Source organism: Agelaius phoeniceus, chromosome 2 (genome assembly GCF_051311805.1).
Source record: "Agelaius phoeniceus isolate bAgePho1 chromosome 2, bAgePho1.hap1, whole genome shotgun sequence".
In the NCBI taxonomy this organism is placed as follows: domain Eukaryota; kingdom Metazoa; phylum Chordata; class Aves; order Passeriformes; family Icteridae; genus Agelaius; species Agelaius phoeniceus.
The window spans coordinates 5,989,375-6,007,704 of NC_135266.1; the positions used below are offsets into that span (position 1 = coordinate 5,989,375).

General features: G+C 39.5%; 1 protein-coding gene across 1 annotated transcript in view; it reads left to right on the plus strand.

Moving 5' to 3' along the window:
* Positions 1–18,330, plus strand: part of PDXK (pyridoxal kinase) — a 47,453-nt gene that overhangs the window by 19,558 nt on the left and 9,565 nt on the right. The window contains exons 3-10 of the mRNA XM_054653681.2: positions 6,731–6,835; positions 9,891–9,974; positions 11,719–11,765; positions 12,635–12,720; positions 13,541–13,586; positions 16,292–16,403; positions 17,368–17,504; positions 18,066–18,132. Of these exons, the coding sequence (XP_054509656.1) occupies positions 6,731–6,835; positions 9,891–9,974; positions 11,719–11,765; positions 12,635–12,720; positions 13,541–13,586; positions 16,292–16,403; positions 17,368–17,504; positions 18,066–18,132 (684 nt within the window). The remainder of the gene's footprint in view (positions 1–6,730; positions 6,836–9,890; positions 9,975–11,718; positions 11,766–12,634; positions 12,721–13,540; positions 13,587–16,291; positions 16,404–17,367; positions 17,505–18,065; positions 18,133–18,330) is intronic.

Consider the following 18,330-nt stretch of genomic DNA (forward strand, 5'->3'; position numbering starts at 1 on the left):
CCTGAATATGGGAGTAGGATGGATGTGGTAATGTCCATTTCTGCCCTTCAGAGGGTGAGTTTCTTTTGTTAGGCAGTGATCTAATTAAGTCAGATAGTGAAATAACACAAATACAGATAGTGAAATAACACAAATACATTTACACAGCCAGGCATGTGAACAGAGGAGTCTTCAAAATGGTTTTCTATGAGATTTATGATCTAATTAAGTCAGATAGTGAAATAACACAAATACAGATAGTGAAATAACACAAATACATTTACACAGCCAGGCATGTGAACAGAGGAGTCTTCAAAATGGTTTTCTGTGAGAGTCACAGTCACATTATCAAATCAAACATCAGAAAAATACAGAGGTAGATGGAATGTTTCCTCACTATGTGCCCATTCAGGTACTACCAAGTATCCCAAAATCTCATTTTGGGGGGAAGAAAGGCCTTAATACCTTTAGGAGTATTTTTATTTAAGCTCTAAGCCTGAACGCAATGCACTCACCTAATATGTTCAGACTTCCTAATACTCACAGTGCTAGAGGACTTGATTTTTATAAAAGAAACCTGAAATTTATGTTTATTTTAGCAATACCTTTCACCCAAAAGGAGCTCCAAGTGACTTGCTGTTTTTGGATCACTGGAGACTCATCTCTTGGTGGTGGCAGGTTGTTTGAGAGGAGAGCTACTCTAGATAGAGAAAATCTATAGGTGTCTTCAGAAAATCATCTGGGAGCAAATTCTAGCTTTAACATCTTGGAAAAGAGCAAAAGATGTTTCTGACAAATTAAAAAGAAGGCAAAAGTTGAGTTACTTTTTTAGTATCTCTACAGGTGCAGCTCTATTAATAAACTACTAATTTTGAAACAGAGATCAGACTCTGTTCATGCAGCTTTCAGAAGGTTGTAAGATGACTATTATGGAGGGAATTTAGTGTCACCTTGGGAAGAAAAAATTAATGTTTCAAGGCTGGCTTTAAAGCTACCTCTGCTTGTTTAGGAGAGGCACAAAAAAGGTAATAATTAAACAAGGGAATGAGGCCTTTCCTGGCTTAGGCAAAAATCTGCTTATTTTGCTTGTACCCTTTGGCACAGTACAAAGGTTCTCTTGTGTTTTTCAAAGATACTTCGGTGTGATTTCTGTTTATTTAAAGAATTTATTTAGTTTTGGAGTTTGGGATTTTCTGTTGTTTAGTTTCAATAGCTGGGTAAAACTGTTGTAATCTTCCAGAAATTAGGCAATTTTTTCATGTCAAATTATTCAGTGCTTGAAATGCATGAGCACGTGTTGTTTGTTGGCTTTTTGTTTCAAGATTAAATCAGCTTTATAGGGCACTGCAAGAGCTTAATAGAAGTTTTATAGACCATAAACTGAATGTGTCTCAAGATGGGAAAATTACATTATCAGTAGGGTGACCAGGTTCTTAAAAGAAAAAAGAAGATTTTAAATTTGTTTTTAATGATATCACAGCTAAGGAAAGGCTACCAATGTTTCATTCAAGGTTTGGCAGACAGTGGAAGGAACACTAAATTTGTGGTTCCTCCTTCCACATGAAGACTGAAATGAGCATCCCAAACCCAAAATATCTAAAATATCACAAGTCTTTAAAATACTGGAACTACTCCTGATGTTTAGGAGTCACTTTTATTTTGTTTTGTTTTGGGGTGGGGTTTGTTTGTTTGTTTGTTTGTTTGGGGTTTTTTTGGTGGTTTTTTTTTTTTGTTGGGGTTTTTTTGGTTTTTTGGTTTTTTTTTTCTTTTGGGGGGGAGAGGTTTCTGTATTTTTTTGTTCGTTTTTTTACTGAATCTGTTAAAAAGTCCCAAAGTTTGCCACACAACCTCATGGTTTTGGGAAGCAGAGCTTGTGTCTGGCACTGTCCTGCAATGCACAGGAATTGTGTGCAGGGTGAATGGGTGAATTGGTTTTCCTATAAAAACAAAATTTTACAAGAACCATTTCTGTCATCATCATGAAAGCTGGAGGACAAATTCCTCCTTCAAAATCTGGCTGTGAACTTCAGTTTCTGAACTTCAGTTTCTGGAAGAATGCCAGAGGAACACAGGTGGAAGAATGTGTGGGGTTTGGACATGGTATCCTTTCTTTCCTTCTTCCCCTGTTTTTAAATTTGGAATTAGCAGCAAATAAAATGCAGAGAGAATTTATGACTAACAGACTTTGATGAATCATTATTGCTCTTTTTTTGCCCTGTCTACAAATTAGTAAGATACCACAGGCCTCTTTCTGCTGACTCCTGCTCAGAAAATGCAGCTTTCTTTAGTCTCTGATAATCCTGAAATTTGGAAAATGTGCTTTGAATCAGTGCCCCTGGGAGAAGAGTTTGTCATGTTGCTTTGTGAGGAACTTCAGTGATTAGAGTGACTCACACTTGAGTGGCATCATGCTCCACATACAAATAAAAGAAGCTGTCATGCAGCCTATTAAGACTGTGCTCTTTATGCTATATTAATATACTCCTTGCAGAAGCATCACCTCATATGATGTGCAAAAATAAAAATCTAAATTTATTTTTAATTGTATAATTGATATTTTTTTTGGGGTGCCTTTTTAATTCTTCAGTGATTTCCAGTTCTGTTTCTTATTGGTAGGTTAATTTTCAGCAATAATGTGCTTACCCTGCCATCCAAATCCTACCTTTGAAACAGCTCTGGAACAAATAGCCTGGGGTTTTTTTGTTACTTTTCCTTTTATTCTTGAGCACGTTTGACTTCCATTTAGTGGATGTGCAGTAGGTGGCTGGGTTGGCTGGTAGGTCTAAGACATGAGAAATTACAATTATATCTTGATGTGATTGTGCACAGTCTGCCCACCCAGGTGATTCATTCACCCCTGTGTGTGCAGGGCAGAAAGAAAAGGCCTCCCCTTGTGCCTGACACTGATAACATTTTACTCCCACTCTGTGACCAGCTATAAAAAATCCAGTGGGGAATTTGGGACTTCATTTCTGGTTTTGTTGAAGGCCTCCTGCTGGCTACAGATGAGTCATGTGCTCAGAGCAGGTTGTGTGCTGGAGTGTGCAATGTGAATTATGTGACACAGCTGGGCCCAGATTCCCTGTTCATCATGGACCTTAAACACTACAACTTTCTTCCTTTTTCCCATGTGAAATTCTTTGTTACTGGAGTCACTTGGAATAGTTTTGCAGGGAGCACCACAGGAAGAACTCAAACCTCAGAACAGAATGTTCTGGGTTGGAAAACAAAGGAATCTTACATGCTTTGCTATACTAAAAGGGTAGCTTGTTGTTCTGTTGCTGTGTTGGTCAGTTGGGTTTTTTTTTGTTTTTTTTTTTCTTCTGATATGCCTGGTAATTTCATTTTCTTTCTTCCTTGTTTTTGAAAGTAATTAAGAGGATTATAAATACACTCCAAAGGAAAAAAAAAAAAAAAAGCAGAGGAAGGCAAGTATGTAAATTCATCTTGGGGGAAGTTTTAGCTGCCTCTCTTGGTTGTGGTTTTTGTTACTTTATTTATTTTTCATACCAATGTCCAATGAACCAGGACATTTCCTTGGAGACTGATGAATATGTTCATCATTTTAGTGATATGAGATGTTGTATCTCACTTGTTTGTCATTGCCTTATCTGCTAAAAGCAAACAGATAGCATGTAATTGCAATAAAAGATAATAACCCAGGCAGAAGGGGTGTAAGGTTATTTAAGTGTTTATGTTCATCTGTGTGTTTGAAGTTATTACAGACATGGGAGACAAATGCAATCTGAGCCAAGTGGGGTTTTGAGGAGCTGTGTCATGATTTGCAGTGTTCTCTCTGCTCTCTCACACCAGCAATGAGGGAAATTTTTTGGTGGTTTTGTACCCAAAACAAGGAAGACTGAGCTTTCTTCCTTTCTGCCTTTTCCCTTTCAAGATAGCCCCTCTTCCTGGGACTCCATCCTCCAGTTCATTAAACTCTTTTTGAGCATGAGTAACTGGCTTTTTCTTCTGTCTTTCTGCTTTTTTGGTGTTACATTCTGCCAGGAAAGTAGGATAAATGCAGGGTCATGGGATTTGCCCTTTTTGTTTGTCATGTTACATGAAATTACCCTGGGGAAAGGGCATAGGGGGTTCTCATCTTGCTGCCAGTTTTGATTTGGTTTGGTTGTTACATGAGCATAATTCAGTTCCTAGTGACATCACAGTTCTCTGCAGCTCCAGTGAAGGCATTCCCTTTTATTTTTAATGTCTCAATAGCTGGGGCTTCCCTGAGACTTTCCCTAGGGCTCTGTTTTTAACTCTGGCTGTCATGTAGTTAGACTTCAGGTTGTGTTACACGTTACCAGATAATTAAAAGGATCCTCAAGTTACCTGTGGAAGTCATTGCTGCAGAGCTCAGACAATGTCCCTGCCCCATGTGGGTGACACCAACTGCAGAGATTAGCTGGGCTGCTGCCTAAAGTTGGGTTTTTGTATTTCTTTCTCTCCCTCAGTGGAGGATCAGTGTAACATGAACCCTGTGCACTGACCATTTAAGACAGCTTGACATGGGAAGGTGAACTTTTGGTTAAGTAGTGAATTTACAGGGTCTTTGTAGGAGTGGCTCCTGAAAGTATCCAGGTTGCCTGGGTCATCTATCATAGTTATTTTTATGGCCATGTGTAAGGTAAATATCAGCATTTTTTGCCTTGATTCTGGGTGAAAAGTGCCCCCAGTTTCCTTGGTGGCCCCAATGGAAGAACTCTGTTGTTGTAAATGCAGGCAACCTGAACAGGGGAGAGAATGATGCATCTGACTCCATGTTCTCAGAAAGCTAATCTATTACTTTATTATGCTATATTATATTAAAGAATACTATACTATACTAAAGAATACAGAAAAGATTCTTCCTGAATGCTAAAAATATAATAATGAAAACTCGTGACTCTGTCCAGAGTCCCGACACAGCTTGGCTCTGATTGGCCAGAGAGTGAAAACAACTCACCCCAGAATCCAATGAAACAATCAGCTGTGGGTAAACAATCCCCAAACACATTCCACATGTGAGCACAACACAGGAGAAGCAAATGAGATAAGAATTGTTTTCCTTTTTCTCTGGGGCCTCTTGCTGCCTTTCAGCTTCCCAGGAGAAAAAAACCCTGGGCATGTTCAGAGGATGTGAATGCCACATTCTGTTGTGTCCCTTTACTGGCTTTTCAGTGCTACAGAGGCTGGGGGAGAGAAGAGGACAGATTATTTCTGTGTGATGCTGCAGATGTGACAGAACAAATATCTGCATTTGTGTTAAATAAACCAAACCTTGGATTTACATACACTCAGGGGTTCTTCAGATCAGAAATCCCTTACTTTGTCCCTTTCTTCACAGGGACTTTGTCAGCAGCATTTTCCTGGGTGGCTGATGTGAGTCAGGCCCCCAGCCAGCTGGCAGCAAGTTGTGTTTTAGAGGCTTGGCCTTTGTGAGCTGAGGAGAGCAAAATGATCCATCTGCTCACCATACTGTGGGTCTGTTTGCATTCACAAGAAGGAAATCTGAAAAATGTGCTTATCCCAGGCTCTAGACACCTTTTGGCAGTCACCCTAATAAGTCAGTTTAGAGTGACAATCAAAGCCAACAGTTTTCATCTCAGAATTTTTAACTGCAAGAGCAGAAGTTAAAACAAACAAAATACCATTGTCTTTACCCAGGGGAGGTATGGGAGAGGATGCCTCACTTCACCTTTCACTTTTCCTCATTCCAGTTAATAAAAAGATAAGCCTTTTAACAAACTGTGAATTTATGGAGATTAAAAGAGTTAAATTGTGGATACCTCATCCAATATCCTGGAGAAAGCCCCATTCTTACATACAAAGGAGTGATTGGTGCATCTGGATGGGCAGACTTTGATGACAAGGTGCAAGGTGCATTTACATTTTCCAACAAATGTTTAGATTCTGTTAAGGGAGATATTTTTTATTTTCCTTGGAATTGGCTGCCATGGACCTTGGTCCACTGTTTGCTGGAATCAATTGAGTTTATCCGAAGTAACTTCCACCTTCCATCTGCTCTCCATTCTCAGCTGAGCATATTTCCTTGTAATTCTTAGAGATCATTCAAGGATATATGGAGTATATGGATAGTATTTATCTGTTTCTAGTGTCTTTCTGCTACTCCTTTCCTCCTCCTCCAGGATCCTCAGCACTGAAGCTGTGCTATTTTTGGAAGAAAGTCTGTCAGGTGGCCCTGTACATTTAAAGACCATCAATGGCAGTGTTCTGCTGTGGTCACTGGTTGTGACATGCAGGTCCCAGTGGATGCTTTATCTGATGGGTGCAGGCCTCTGTCCAGACAGATCTATGAGCCTATTAAGACTGTCATCTAACTGTCAATATTTCCTTTTTTTTATATATAGTATAAGATAGCAAAAATAGATTATACTGACACCCTCCTCCAGTGAAATCTAAAACATATGTTTTTCCTCCTCCACACAGAAAAGGGATAACTTGCAGAAGCTCTATGGGAAACCTTGCAGGAGCTTGTGTGTGCTCAGCTTGATTTGCTGTTAAATAGACACTCTCAGACTGCAGTGTAGTCACTCCAGTTCCTTTGGGAGGCAGGGGTGCTATGGAGAAGTTGAGCACCCACCCTGTTCTGCTGACAGCAGCTTTCACTCAGCACCAGCATTTCACAGGAGGGGAGGTGAAAACCCTTCCTGTGCTGATAGTGGATGTGTGGTCCCTCCATGTGTATCATCTGTGTGATCTGAAGCAGAAGATCCATCTCTTGAGAGCTGCCCTGGTGCTTGTTTTGCAGGCTATGCCCACTGGAAGGGCCAGGTGCTGAACTCAGATGAGCTGCACGAACTTTACGAAGGGCTGAAGCTGAACAAGGTCAACCGCTACGATTATGTGCTCACAGGTAAGAAGAGCTTGTTCTCTGCAGCTCCCAGCAGGTGTAAACAGGGCTGGAGAAATTTAAAACACATATCCCTCCTTGTTGCAAGCCAGGCAATTAAAATTTCAGCTGTATATTGTAGTCTGAACTGGCTCGTGCTGTTCAGTTTGGAACAGCTGGGAGGTTGTAACTGGGCAGGTAAATTGAGCCCTGGTATCATTTACAGACTTGTACAGGCCAGGCATGTACAGGCTCACTTCATATTTTGGGAGTGCCTCTTTTGGAACAATGGATCAGGAATGTCAGAGTAGTATTTTTAAATTTATTAGGAAGACATGAGTTTAACCCTTTCTCCTTAATCTGCAGTGCTAGCACTCTGTGGTACTGCAGCATGATTTTATAAACAGTTCTCTTGATTTTTTTCTGTCCTTGATCTTTAAGGCTTAGTGCTTTGGACAGTGAGCAAAGTTTGAGTAGAGCTGGGTCTTTGCTTTGACTGTCATATATCTTGATTTTTTGCCCTTGTTACTGTGTAGGTCATCTGAGTGAATACAGGTGTAGGTCATCTGAGTGAATACAGTTCTGCAGTGTTTTCCTCTGCTTGCACTAAGTGTTTATAAATACAGGCAAAGAGAACTTCTTGTAGAATACCTCATAGAAAGGAGAGATTCTACAAGCAGTTTTTATTAAAAATTTCTCCTCACCCAATTCCTGCTTCTCAAAAGTAGGTTACTGATCAGATTTCACCTCAGTAAGAGCTGTGCATCTGGTTTGGATAACAGTATCAATTTCTTACAGCAGTGAACAGGGACTTTTTAAAGGTAAGCAGAAATACATCACCAGATTTGATTATTTCATGGCTTCCACATGTAGGAAAGTTCTTTACACACAGGGAAAACTGGAAATTTTAAGTGCATGGGTTACAACTCCAAAGCAGTCATTCTGGGTGAGGCATGTCAAAGAGTTACTGTCAGGGTTTTTTCAAGGAATATATCCAAAATAAGGGAGACTGAAAGCAAATAGATTGAACTAAGGTTAAGAAATTAATTTTGGCATTAATGGGTTGTTTGGTTTTGAGAAATAGATAAACAACCTTTCTTTCCTGGGAGGAACTCACACAGAGAGCACTTCCAGGAAAAGCACACTGTATAGTAGGAGTTTTCAGGAGATGTTAGTGTGCAAAATTTATAAATAATATTTGAGTATTCTTTTAGCCAGAAATGTTCCATTTTTATTTCACTTCCAACTCTTGGAAAAGACCTCTACTCCTTTCTTATCACTGGCAAAATGGATTTAAGAGATTAAAAATGGTAGAAGGAAAATAGCAATCTTCAGCAAAAAGGAATTTGGGAGAAAAAGGGATTATTTATTAATAAAAGTCTTTTAAAATGGGATTTTTTGTGTGTTGTTCAAGTTTGCTTTAAAATCTCATTTGCTGCAGCCATTTTCAGTATGAAGAAAAAGAAGGCATGGGTGGAAAGAGCAGTAATTTCTGAACATCTAATAACACTTTTGTGTTTTAGTCTTCAGCTGCACTGTGGCTGAACTTAAAATCCTTTTTTTTTTTATTCAGGGCCAAAAGTCAGATTTTTCTCTTTAAACAGACATTCACTAGAGTGCACAAGTACTTTGTACCTCAGACAAGCTGGATATGATAGCTTAAACACTGAAAAGCAATTTATCAGCAGGTGGCGTTTGGCTGTTAATTGTCTGATGATTGTAGATAGCTCAGCTGAGATTAAAATTATTATCTTAAGCCAGTTATACAAAGTAACACTCCATGGACTTTTTGGGACTGTTAGCTATTTGTAGATCTTCTTGTATTTGTTTCATTTACAGTAAGACACTCAAGGTAAGAGATAAATTGCAGTTCAGTGTAACAGTTTCAAACACCTCTGTCAGTGATGTACAGTATTATTTTCAGTACTATTGTTTACTCAGTATTATTATTATTAAACTCAGTATTATTTTCCAGCCAGTCTGCCATCACAGGTCATTTAAAAAAAAATATTTTCTTGACTCTTTGGACTGATTGTCAGCATTTCATGGATGAAATCCAGCATTTTGGCAAAAAAAAAAAAAATCTTTTCCACTTCTCTGCAGCACCCAAGAATTGATCAATTTTTGAGTTAAAAAAAAATCTCCAAAATCTACTTTTTAAATGTAGTTTAAAATATTTTATTAGAATGGACATTTCCAAGGACATTGAAAGATGCTGCCCTGCTAAAAATAATAGTATTAAATCGGAGAATCACAAAATATGCTGAGCTGGAAGGGACCCACAAATATTGAGTCCAGCTTATGGCCCTGCCCAGCACCATCCCCAAGAAATGAGCTACAATAAATTAAAATCAAATTGATAATTCATAAATGTTGTTAATAAAGTTAATACATAAATATATAAATTAAGGAATATCTATAAAATTTAAAAACTAGTGTTTCAATAAGAATATTGTGGTGCTAGCATTGTGCCTGGGGCCTTGAAATACAGTAAAACTTATTTCCAGCTTCTTTCACTGCAAAGCCTGAAAAATAGGAACTTTATTGGTATTTTGGAAATTGCTCTAAAATTATCAAGGTTAAATCTCTATTGCAATTATGTGTTGGACTCTTATCAGCAGGAACACTATTAATAATAAAAAATTGCTTCAAGACAGAGTATGAGAAAAGTATATGGAATTTTAAAAAAATTCTGTTTACTGCATGAAAAATAATACTGATCAAAATATTGGTTTTATTAAAAGGAATGTTTTTTCCTTCTAGCCTGACCTTTGTTCATATATGTTCAAGCATTTTGAAGTTATGCCTTTCTTATACAACATTGAAGTTAAGCCTTTCCTATACAACATTCTTAGTAAATGGATTTTTAAGGTTAAACTTGTAGTTGTGCAAGCACTGCCTGAATTTGTATTCCAACCTGTTATTCCTGAGTCAACTACTGAAAGAAATGCCTTTGTTCTAAAAATGCATTTATCCACAGAATGAGAAGTATGCAGCATTCCTATCCAAAACTAAAACCAGCAAAAGTGTTCATGAAATTGGACTTCAAAGTTGTATTTTTTTTTTCTTTTCCTGAAAGGGTACACAAGAGACACATCATTTCTGGCAATGGTGGTGGATATTGTCCAGGAGTTGAAGCAACAGAATTCTAACCTTGTGTATGGTAAGCATGTGCATTGTAATCCTTCCTGCTTCCTCATTGAGTATGCTCATCATTTTCACATTTTAGGATAGAAACACTGTTCTGATGTTACACAACATTTCTGATCTGTCTGGAGCCAGCTGGGCCTCCAGTGATCTTTCATTTCAGCTTTAGGTGTTGAGGGAGTTGGGTTTTTATCTCTCTGTTTGCTGCCTTTCAGTGTGGTTCTTGCATTATGCCATCCAAAGGAGGATGTGCCTTGAGGACTGGTTGTCTGTATCCAGGAAAAAATAAAATTCCCATCCAGCTGCTGCTGCTGCTGCTGCTACAGAGGCTGTTCAGAGTTCAGAACAGCCACAGCTCAGTACAGAACACAGTTCAGAGGCTCTGTGTGCTGGCAGATGAAGCCTCTCCTTGATTTCCAAGTCAGCCAGAGCAGGACAGGCTCTCCCATGTCACCCTGCCATGGTTCCATGTAAAATCTCAGAAATGTCCTGCTTTGCCTCATAAGTTTCATGATTTACCTTGAACTCCAGGGCTTTTTTAGCTCTGCTGCTTTCTAATATTCCCTAGGACTATCCTGGGAGCAGGAGGCTCCAGAAGGTGGTGTCTCTAATATGTCACATCAGGCTTCAGCCTGGGAGGAAAGATTTCTTCTCTTCCCTTCCTTCCTTTCTTGAGTGTTTTGGGAATTTTGAACATAACCAGGCTTGAATTTCAGCTGATAGGGCAAAGTCAGTGAGGATTTAGTGAGATAAAAAGCTGGGAATGATGGTTTGAGCTGTCATCTTCAGGCTCAGTAAACTGTGTGGCCAGGAAATATCTAGAATGATAGGCAGGATTTGCAAGGTGTTGTACTGAGCAGTGATACCTGATTTAAAATTAACAAAGCATAGGTCCTAATTAGCAAAATATAGCAGAGAAATCTTGTCTGGGTTTTGTTGCTTTTTAGCCTTTATTTACACAATTGGATTGTCAAATTCTTCATAGCCTTGTGTGAAAGCTAAGGACTCTTCTGGGGTATGAACAGAAAGAGACATCTCACTGTGCAGAGCAGGAAGGAAGTGGTCAGGTGGTGGGAGCACAACGAGGCTTCTAAGATCCTGTATGTGTAATAAATAGATTCTAACATAAAGAAAATATTTTTTAAATGTAAAGCAAATTGCCCTCTTTTTATTCATAGAAACTTCCTGAAATACTGACATTGATTTGATATCTTCGGATTTGTGCTTCTTTTTGATCTTGCTTAAAGATCTTTTAATACAATGAACAATGTTCCTTTTTGAAGTGCAGTGCTAGGCTGTTTTCATCTTCACTGAGGACTCTTGGAATGTGTTGTTAGTACTGCTGGTGATCCAGAACCTGTGCCAAACATGTGTTAATATCATTACACCAAGTACTTTGGCATGAATTGTCTTGTTGTTTCATTATAGTACTTTCTTTATTTCATACACACACAGCGCTTTGGTGTGTACATTTGGAATATATTTTTTCACACTAAAGTAAAAATAGGACTCTTTTCAGAGCTGTTATCTTCTCCCATTTTCTCCCCTCCATCCTACCACTCCAGACAACTTTTTAAGACACATGACCTACTCTTTCAAAACTGGCAGCCACCAGATACAAATTTCACTGTGCTACAAGGGCTGTGAGTGTGTGTAAGCTTTGAGGTGCTCTTCTGTAGCCACCACTGTTACCTAAAATATCTCCCTCCCACCAGGGTCTTTATAACTGTACCCTATTTCTAAACCTAATTTTTTTCCAGTGTGTGATCCAGTGATGGGTGACAAGTGGAATGGAGAAGGCTCTATGGTGAGTACTCTTCTGCTTGGATTCTCTTTGTAGTGAATGTTTGTGATGTAAAGATGTATAAAGATTTATTATTTTTTAAACAACTACAAAAAAAAAAAGGTGCTTTACCTAAGTGTGGCTTTGGATCCCAGCATCATGTAAGTTTGTACTTAAATTTCTTGGTTTTGAATGAGATTGGTATCTGGAAAGAATGACAGCTGCCCAGCCCTGGGATTTCTGGCTCTCTCCTGAGACAACAGATCTTGTCCACAGGAAAATATCCCCCCATCCCTGTCTCTCTGGAGTTCTCTCATCACCTCTCCAGAGCTGTGTTCTGGCTGGTAGCCTGGCTGCCACTGTCAGTCATCCTGGGAATTGACACAGCCCTGGAACCTAAATGAAGATGACTTATTTCATGTGGGATCTGACAGCTGCTGGGCTCTGGGCTGGGATCAGTGACAGAAAGGTCCTGTGTGCCAATACCAGGCTGCATACTGACAAGAAAACCATTCATTTTTAATCAAAAATATTTGAACAAAACATTTTGGTTTGTAGGTATGAGTGAGCTGAGACACTCTATTTATTTCCTAATGCTTCTGAGTCACATTGGTGAGAGAGAACTTGAAAGTTCCTCACCCAGGCATCATTTCCTGTTAATGCTGCCAGTTTAGGTCCATCTGCTTAAAAATGGTGCTTCCCATCCCCTCCAGGGAAGAAAGGGCTGATGGTGACAGTGTCCCCAGCTGGAGGATGCTCTGCCACTGCAGTTGCAGAGCTTGGAGCTGTCAGGTCACTCAGTGGCAGCAGGAGTGGTGGTTGAGGGAAGGAGAGCTGCAGTCCCACATCTCACACACTGCTGACAGCTTCTGACTCTGCTTTTTTCTCCCCAGTATGTGCCCGAGGATCTCCTGCCAGTCTACAGGGACAAAGTTGTACCTGTTGCAGATATAATCACTCCTAACCAGTTTGAAGCTGAGTAAGTGCTTATTGCCTTTTTTAGCCAAATAAACTTGTGGAAAAAAGCAGGGAACAGCGATGCCCCTTAATTTTGTCTCAATATAGTGCCTTATGTATGTATGTGTTGGGTTTTGAGTTTCAGCTGTTAGTTTTAAGTGGTGTTTTTCAGATGGCCTCAATTGCTGAATGTTGAAAACAATTAAAAATACAGGAGTTAGGTGAAGAAAAGGTTCTTCTTGTTTTCTTCAGTGTCTCATTTTCATTATTATTTCTTATTATCACCAGAGGCCTGTTTCTTGGACAGGTTAGAAAAGTACCTTCCCTATCCTTACCCATAACTGTGAAAATTTTTATTATGTGCCAGAATATCAGAACTGACATAGTTCAGTTCAAATTCCTTCCCCCCCCCCCCCCAAAAAAAAAAAAAAAATTAGATTCAGAATTACCACCATGGCAACACCTCAGGGGAGCTAAGAATTTAAATGTCTCCTCCTGCCCTGTCTACACAGCTGTGACTCTTTGGTCAGGAGATAATCTGTGGTGGTGCAGCACAGGCTGTGCCCTAAGGGGGAGGCAGCAGCTCCATGGGAGAGAAGATACTTGTGAGGGGATTTTTGTGATGCAGGGATGTCTGGAGGAGGCAGGGTGGCACTGGTGTGAGTGCACTGTGTGTCTGTGCACGTAGCCCTCAAACACTGAGGTCTGCTCCAGCAGACCGTGCAGCCACAGATGGGTTTGGCCTGTTTGGTGCAGTCCCAGCTTTCCTCCTCTGAAAGGGCAAACAAAAATTCACTGCCTGGAGAATTCCTGTTCTTTTAAGGTTTCTGTTTCATTTTCAGGTTACTCACAGGCAGGAAGATTTACACAGAAAAAGATGCACTGGAGGTAAGTGGGCAAAGGGTGGGTGGGGTGTGTGACATCTCTCTGCATTCCTGCCTGCAGTGCTGCACTTTGCCTCCAAACTTGGAGTCACTTTGGCCTCTGTCCTTGCCATGTGTTTATCATTAAACCTTGTACACTTCAGGCACTAAATATTTCCTGTTTTAGTGTCAGAATTCCAAAGAAACTTCCCAAAAGAGCTCCAGATAAAGGGAGTACAGTGGTAGTGAGTACATCTCTCTGAACTTGCTTTCTGCAGTGGAGGAGGAGTGGCAGCAGTACACGTGGCAAAAAAACAACAACAAAAAAATAGAATAGAATATAAATATTATGATATAATAATATCCACAGAGTGGATTATTATATATAATATTATATTATATATATTGTATAATAATACATAATAGTATATTATAGAATAAATAATATATATAATATTTATTATATAATATATATTTTTATTATATATTTATTACATTTTTACTTTATTATATATTATATATGTAATAAGTTATTATATAATGCATATCATATTACATTATGCTATATTATATTATATTATATTATATTATATTATATATAATAATCCACTTTGTGGATATTATTTTACTGGGGTGAAAACCCCAGGGGACCCCAAGCATTAGGAACCTGTTTGGGGCTCTGCTGCCCACATTCAGCATTGCTGAGTGTAAGGACAGCTTTTCTTCATTCTCCCAGATAAATCCACAGCATTGACAGCTGCTGTCATTGCCATACAGAGCTGATAGATGGCCTGCAAATATATTGCATGGAGGTGTAATGATTTTCCCTTTCATACAAAGTGAAGAAAATAAAAACCTGTAGGGCTTGGTGGTGAAGGACAAAATAGAAATACACTTTTATTGATGTCTTGAGAAGGGCTGAGCTCTTTGTTTTGTTGGCTACTCAAGGGCTTTCATAATGGACTGATGTAATTCCCTGCAGTTTGGTTTTGAACTTCAAAAGAGCACAAAATCTTTAAACAAACAGCAGCTGCAGTGGCACCCTGGAGAGTAGCTGGGGATCTGTGTTTGCAGCCCAAATGTTTGTTGTTTTTTTGCTGTAGCAACGTCCAACAACATGGGCTGGTCCCCATCCCTTCACAGCAGGAAGCAGCTACAGAGATCTCATCTCTCTGAATTTCTACTGCCCCTAGTGCTGCATTACCCCAGTGTGCTGGGTGAGGATGATGAGCTGTGCTTCATGCCAGTAACAGCAACCTGCAACTCAGTTCTGTTCTCATCTCACCAGTGGAACCAGTCTTGAGAAGAACATAATTAGCTGAGCAGCCGTTAGTTTTAAATTTGCATATTTCAGCTGCAAACTTGAGTTGCTTGTGCTAAACAGTTTTGCCAATTAGTCTTCTGACTGATTAATACCATAGCTCTGATTTGTGATGGGCTTTAAAAAAGAGATGGAATTATACTTAGAAATGGAAACATTTTTAAAGAAGTTGTTTGGAGGATGTTATACTTTAATCTGTCCGTGTTTCCAGCTACCTGTCATATATGGGTCTGAGTAATAATCCATGCTGGAATTTGTCCCTTTTAAAAGTGGTAGGAATTCTGGCATTGATTTCCATGATTTCATGCTTGCTTTCCTTTCCTTAACAAGACCTGTGATGGCAGTAGTGTCTTCTTACATAAAATTAAGCATGATGTAATATTAATGTAGAAAGGACTAAGTCCTACAACTAGAGACAGTGGAAGTTAGGGTCCTGCTGGATTGTGACTGAGGAATGAAATTTAGTTTCATATTCCTGCACAGACTGATTGTGTCAGTGTGTGCTGGTGGATTTACTGCTTCTCCAAAACCCCACTGATGTCTGTGCAAAGAGGTCTGACAGCTGAAGAAACTTGGAGGCTTAGACAAGAAAAAAAAAGCAATAAAGTATTAAAAAATAGCAGAAATAAATCCTTATCATTCAGCTGCTCATGAGTCATAGCTAGCCTGAGAGGGTTTTTAGTTAAACTCTTCTGGGAGAATTAATATTTTATCCATGTTTTATACTAAACTCATTATTGAAGTCATTCTTTTTTCTGTGAAATCAAAATCACTTCTGTCTGTAACAACCAATTGTGATGTCAGAAGTAGAGTATTAATGAGTTTAAGTGAGGAACACAGAGTGGAACTACATCTGCAAAGGTATATAATTTACAGCTGTAGTTTGGGGTTTGAAACAGAATGAGAAAAGAAGATTGAGATGGACACACTTGTGCCTCTGATTTAGCTTTTTTAATTTTTGGTAACTCTAAAAGTAGTAGCTAAATAAGATTTCATGACCTGGAGTTGCTGGCTTTCTAGAAAATGCTTCAGGATACCAGCTCAGGTACACGTGTCTGTATTTTATTCTCTTATTCTTTTGATAGTATATTCTGAAAACATGATGCAGGCAAAAATTCTGATCACAGCTGAAACAGAGTATTTTTTCCAGAGGGGCATCCAAAGATAACACAAACAGAAAGGCTTGTATATTTTAACAAGGGTGTACATTTAAATGTGGATGTTTTGATTCCCCGAGTTCAAAGTAATGCCCCTAATTCAAGTGTATTATTTGAATAGAGACTGGGGCTTTTTTCTCTTTACAAAAGATGCCAAAATAAGGTGTTTGTTAAAAATCCTCAGTACTATGAATGAAAGTTTAATCCACACATATTGCAGTCACTGATTCCTGCCTTTTTGCACACTGAAAGGTAATGGATATGCTCCATGCCATGGGACCAGAGACTGTGGTGATCACAAGCTCAGATCTACAGGCACCTCTAGGAAATGACTACCTGATTGCTCTGGGAAGCCACAGAAAAAGTAAGTGAAGAGCTCCTTCCTTACCTGTGCTCTCTTCTAACCTGTCTGTGCTTGCAGTTACTCCTTCAAGAAGAAATTCCATCAGGCCCATCTGCATGGAAGGAGCACAGATTCCTTAGTGAGCCCCTTGTCCTGCAGTAATAAATATCAGGAGTGTGAGACTGGGGCTGCTCCATGAGGGAGGACAGGAGCTGAGTGTGATCCTAGCCCTGGCAGGACTCTGTCCCCACCCATGGGACCTGAATAAGGTCAGCAGGACAGGGGGTGATGGCAGACAGGTCCCAGTGACAGTCCAGAGGCAAGGCAGGTCTGAGATGAATCTGGAAAATCCAGTAAGTACATCAGGACAGCAGGGCTGGGCACAGGAATATCTGCACCATAGCTCAGGTGCCCAGGCCTGAGCTTCATGCAGCCCCTGGGCAGAGGAGGAGGAGGAGGAGGATGTCCTAGGCAAGGTTTTTTGGGACTCTTACAGCCCCTAGTACTGACCCTGGTAGTAAGGATGTAAAACAGGAACTTGGCATGTTTGAATGCTTTTCTGAAAAGTCACTCTGTCCTTCCTGTTAGCAGATTGTTCCTCCCTTGATAGGTTATAAAATACCCTCCTGCTTCTTCTCTGTGTCCCCTTTTGTGCTGTCACCAGGATTCACTGTGTGTTCACACAGTGTTTCCACTTGATGCTTACAGTTATGAGGGATGAAAAAGGAAGGCAGTAGCTCCCTCCTTCCTCTTAAATGAAGTATGTACAGTGTAGAAGTTGTAAATGCTGTCCCAAGCTGGCCAAGTTTTGGAAGGCTGTTCTTTTAAAAAAGCTGGTACAAAGTTTGCAGTACTCCTTTATGTTCCTAACAGCAAAGGAATTCAAATCTGATGATGATTTTTAAGAAGATTTCTTTTTAAATTCTAGTGATTGCTATTGTATTAGTGGCTGGCTTTGTCACTTAACTGTGGATCTGTGTTGTAGCTAAAGCAGATGGTACCAGGATAACACAGAGAATTCGGGTGGAGTCTCCCAAAGTGGATGCTGTCTTTGTGGGAACAGGAGACTTGTTTGCTGCTATGCTTCTGGCATGGACACACAAGCACCCAAACAATTTGAAGGTGGGGAAGAAGTTACACATCTCTCTGCAAGTTTGGACCTTGTTTCTCCTGAGTTTTTTAAAAATCTTCTGACCTGTGACATTATTTAAATATTGTCTTCTGCTTTGGCTTTTTTTTCCTCACCTCAGAGGAAAAGCCACAGAATTTCCCTTTTGCCAAAAGGGACACTAAACAGTCATATTTCAGTTAGCTTGATTTTGTAATTTTGCCAAATAAGATATTGTTCTTTCTAGAGAGACAGACTGCATCCATGTTTACAATTACATTTTTTATCCTCACTTCATAACAAGCACTGAAAATAATTTCTCAAATCCATATTTCTGTTTCTTTCCCTTAAGGACCCAGAATTTTTGATACAGTTACAATTTCTAATACCTGTTTTGGGAGAATTAAGAAAAAAAAAATTATCCCAAACTCTGCATTGCATAGTTGTCATCATGTTTGTTTTGTCAGTCATGTTTTCCTCTTAATAACAGTGTTTCTGAAATATTATTAAGTAAAATTAAGTAATATTAAAGTAGGTAGCTGAAGTTTTACTGAACCCTAAATATGTTGTTGCAGGTGGCATGTGAAAAGACTGTGTCAGCCATGCAGCATGTTCTGCAAAGGACCATTAAGAGTGCAAAAGGTAAATTAAATTTATCCAGACCTCATTCCTGTGTGTTTGGATTGGCATCAGAAGAAATATTCAAGGAGATTGCTGGATTTCCTGACTAAAGGCATCCCCTCACTGCAGAGGCAGGCAGAGAATTTACAGAATGAGAGCTTGGTAGTTTTGTGTGCATGTTCCTGCTGTGTCCTCCAGGGCCATTTTTGACCAGAGCTG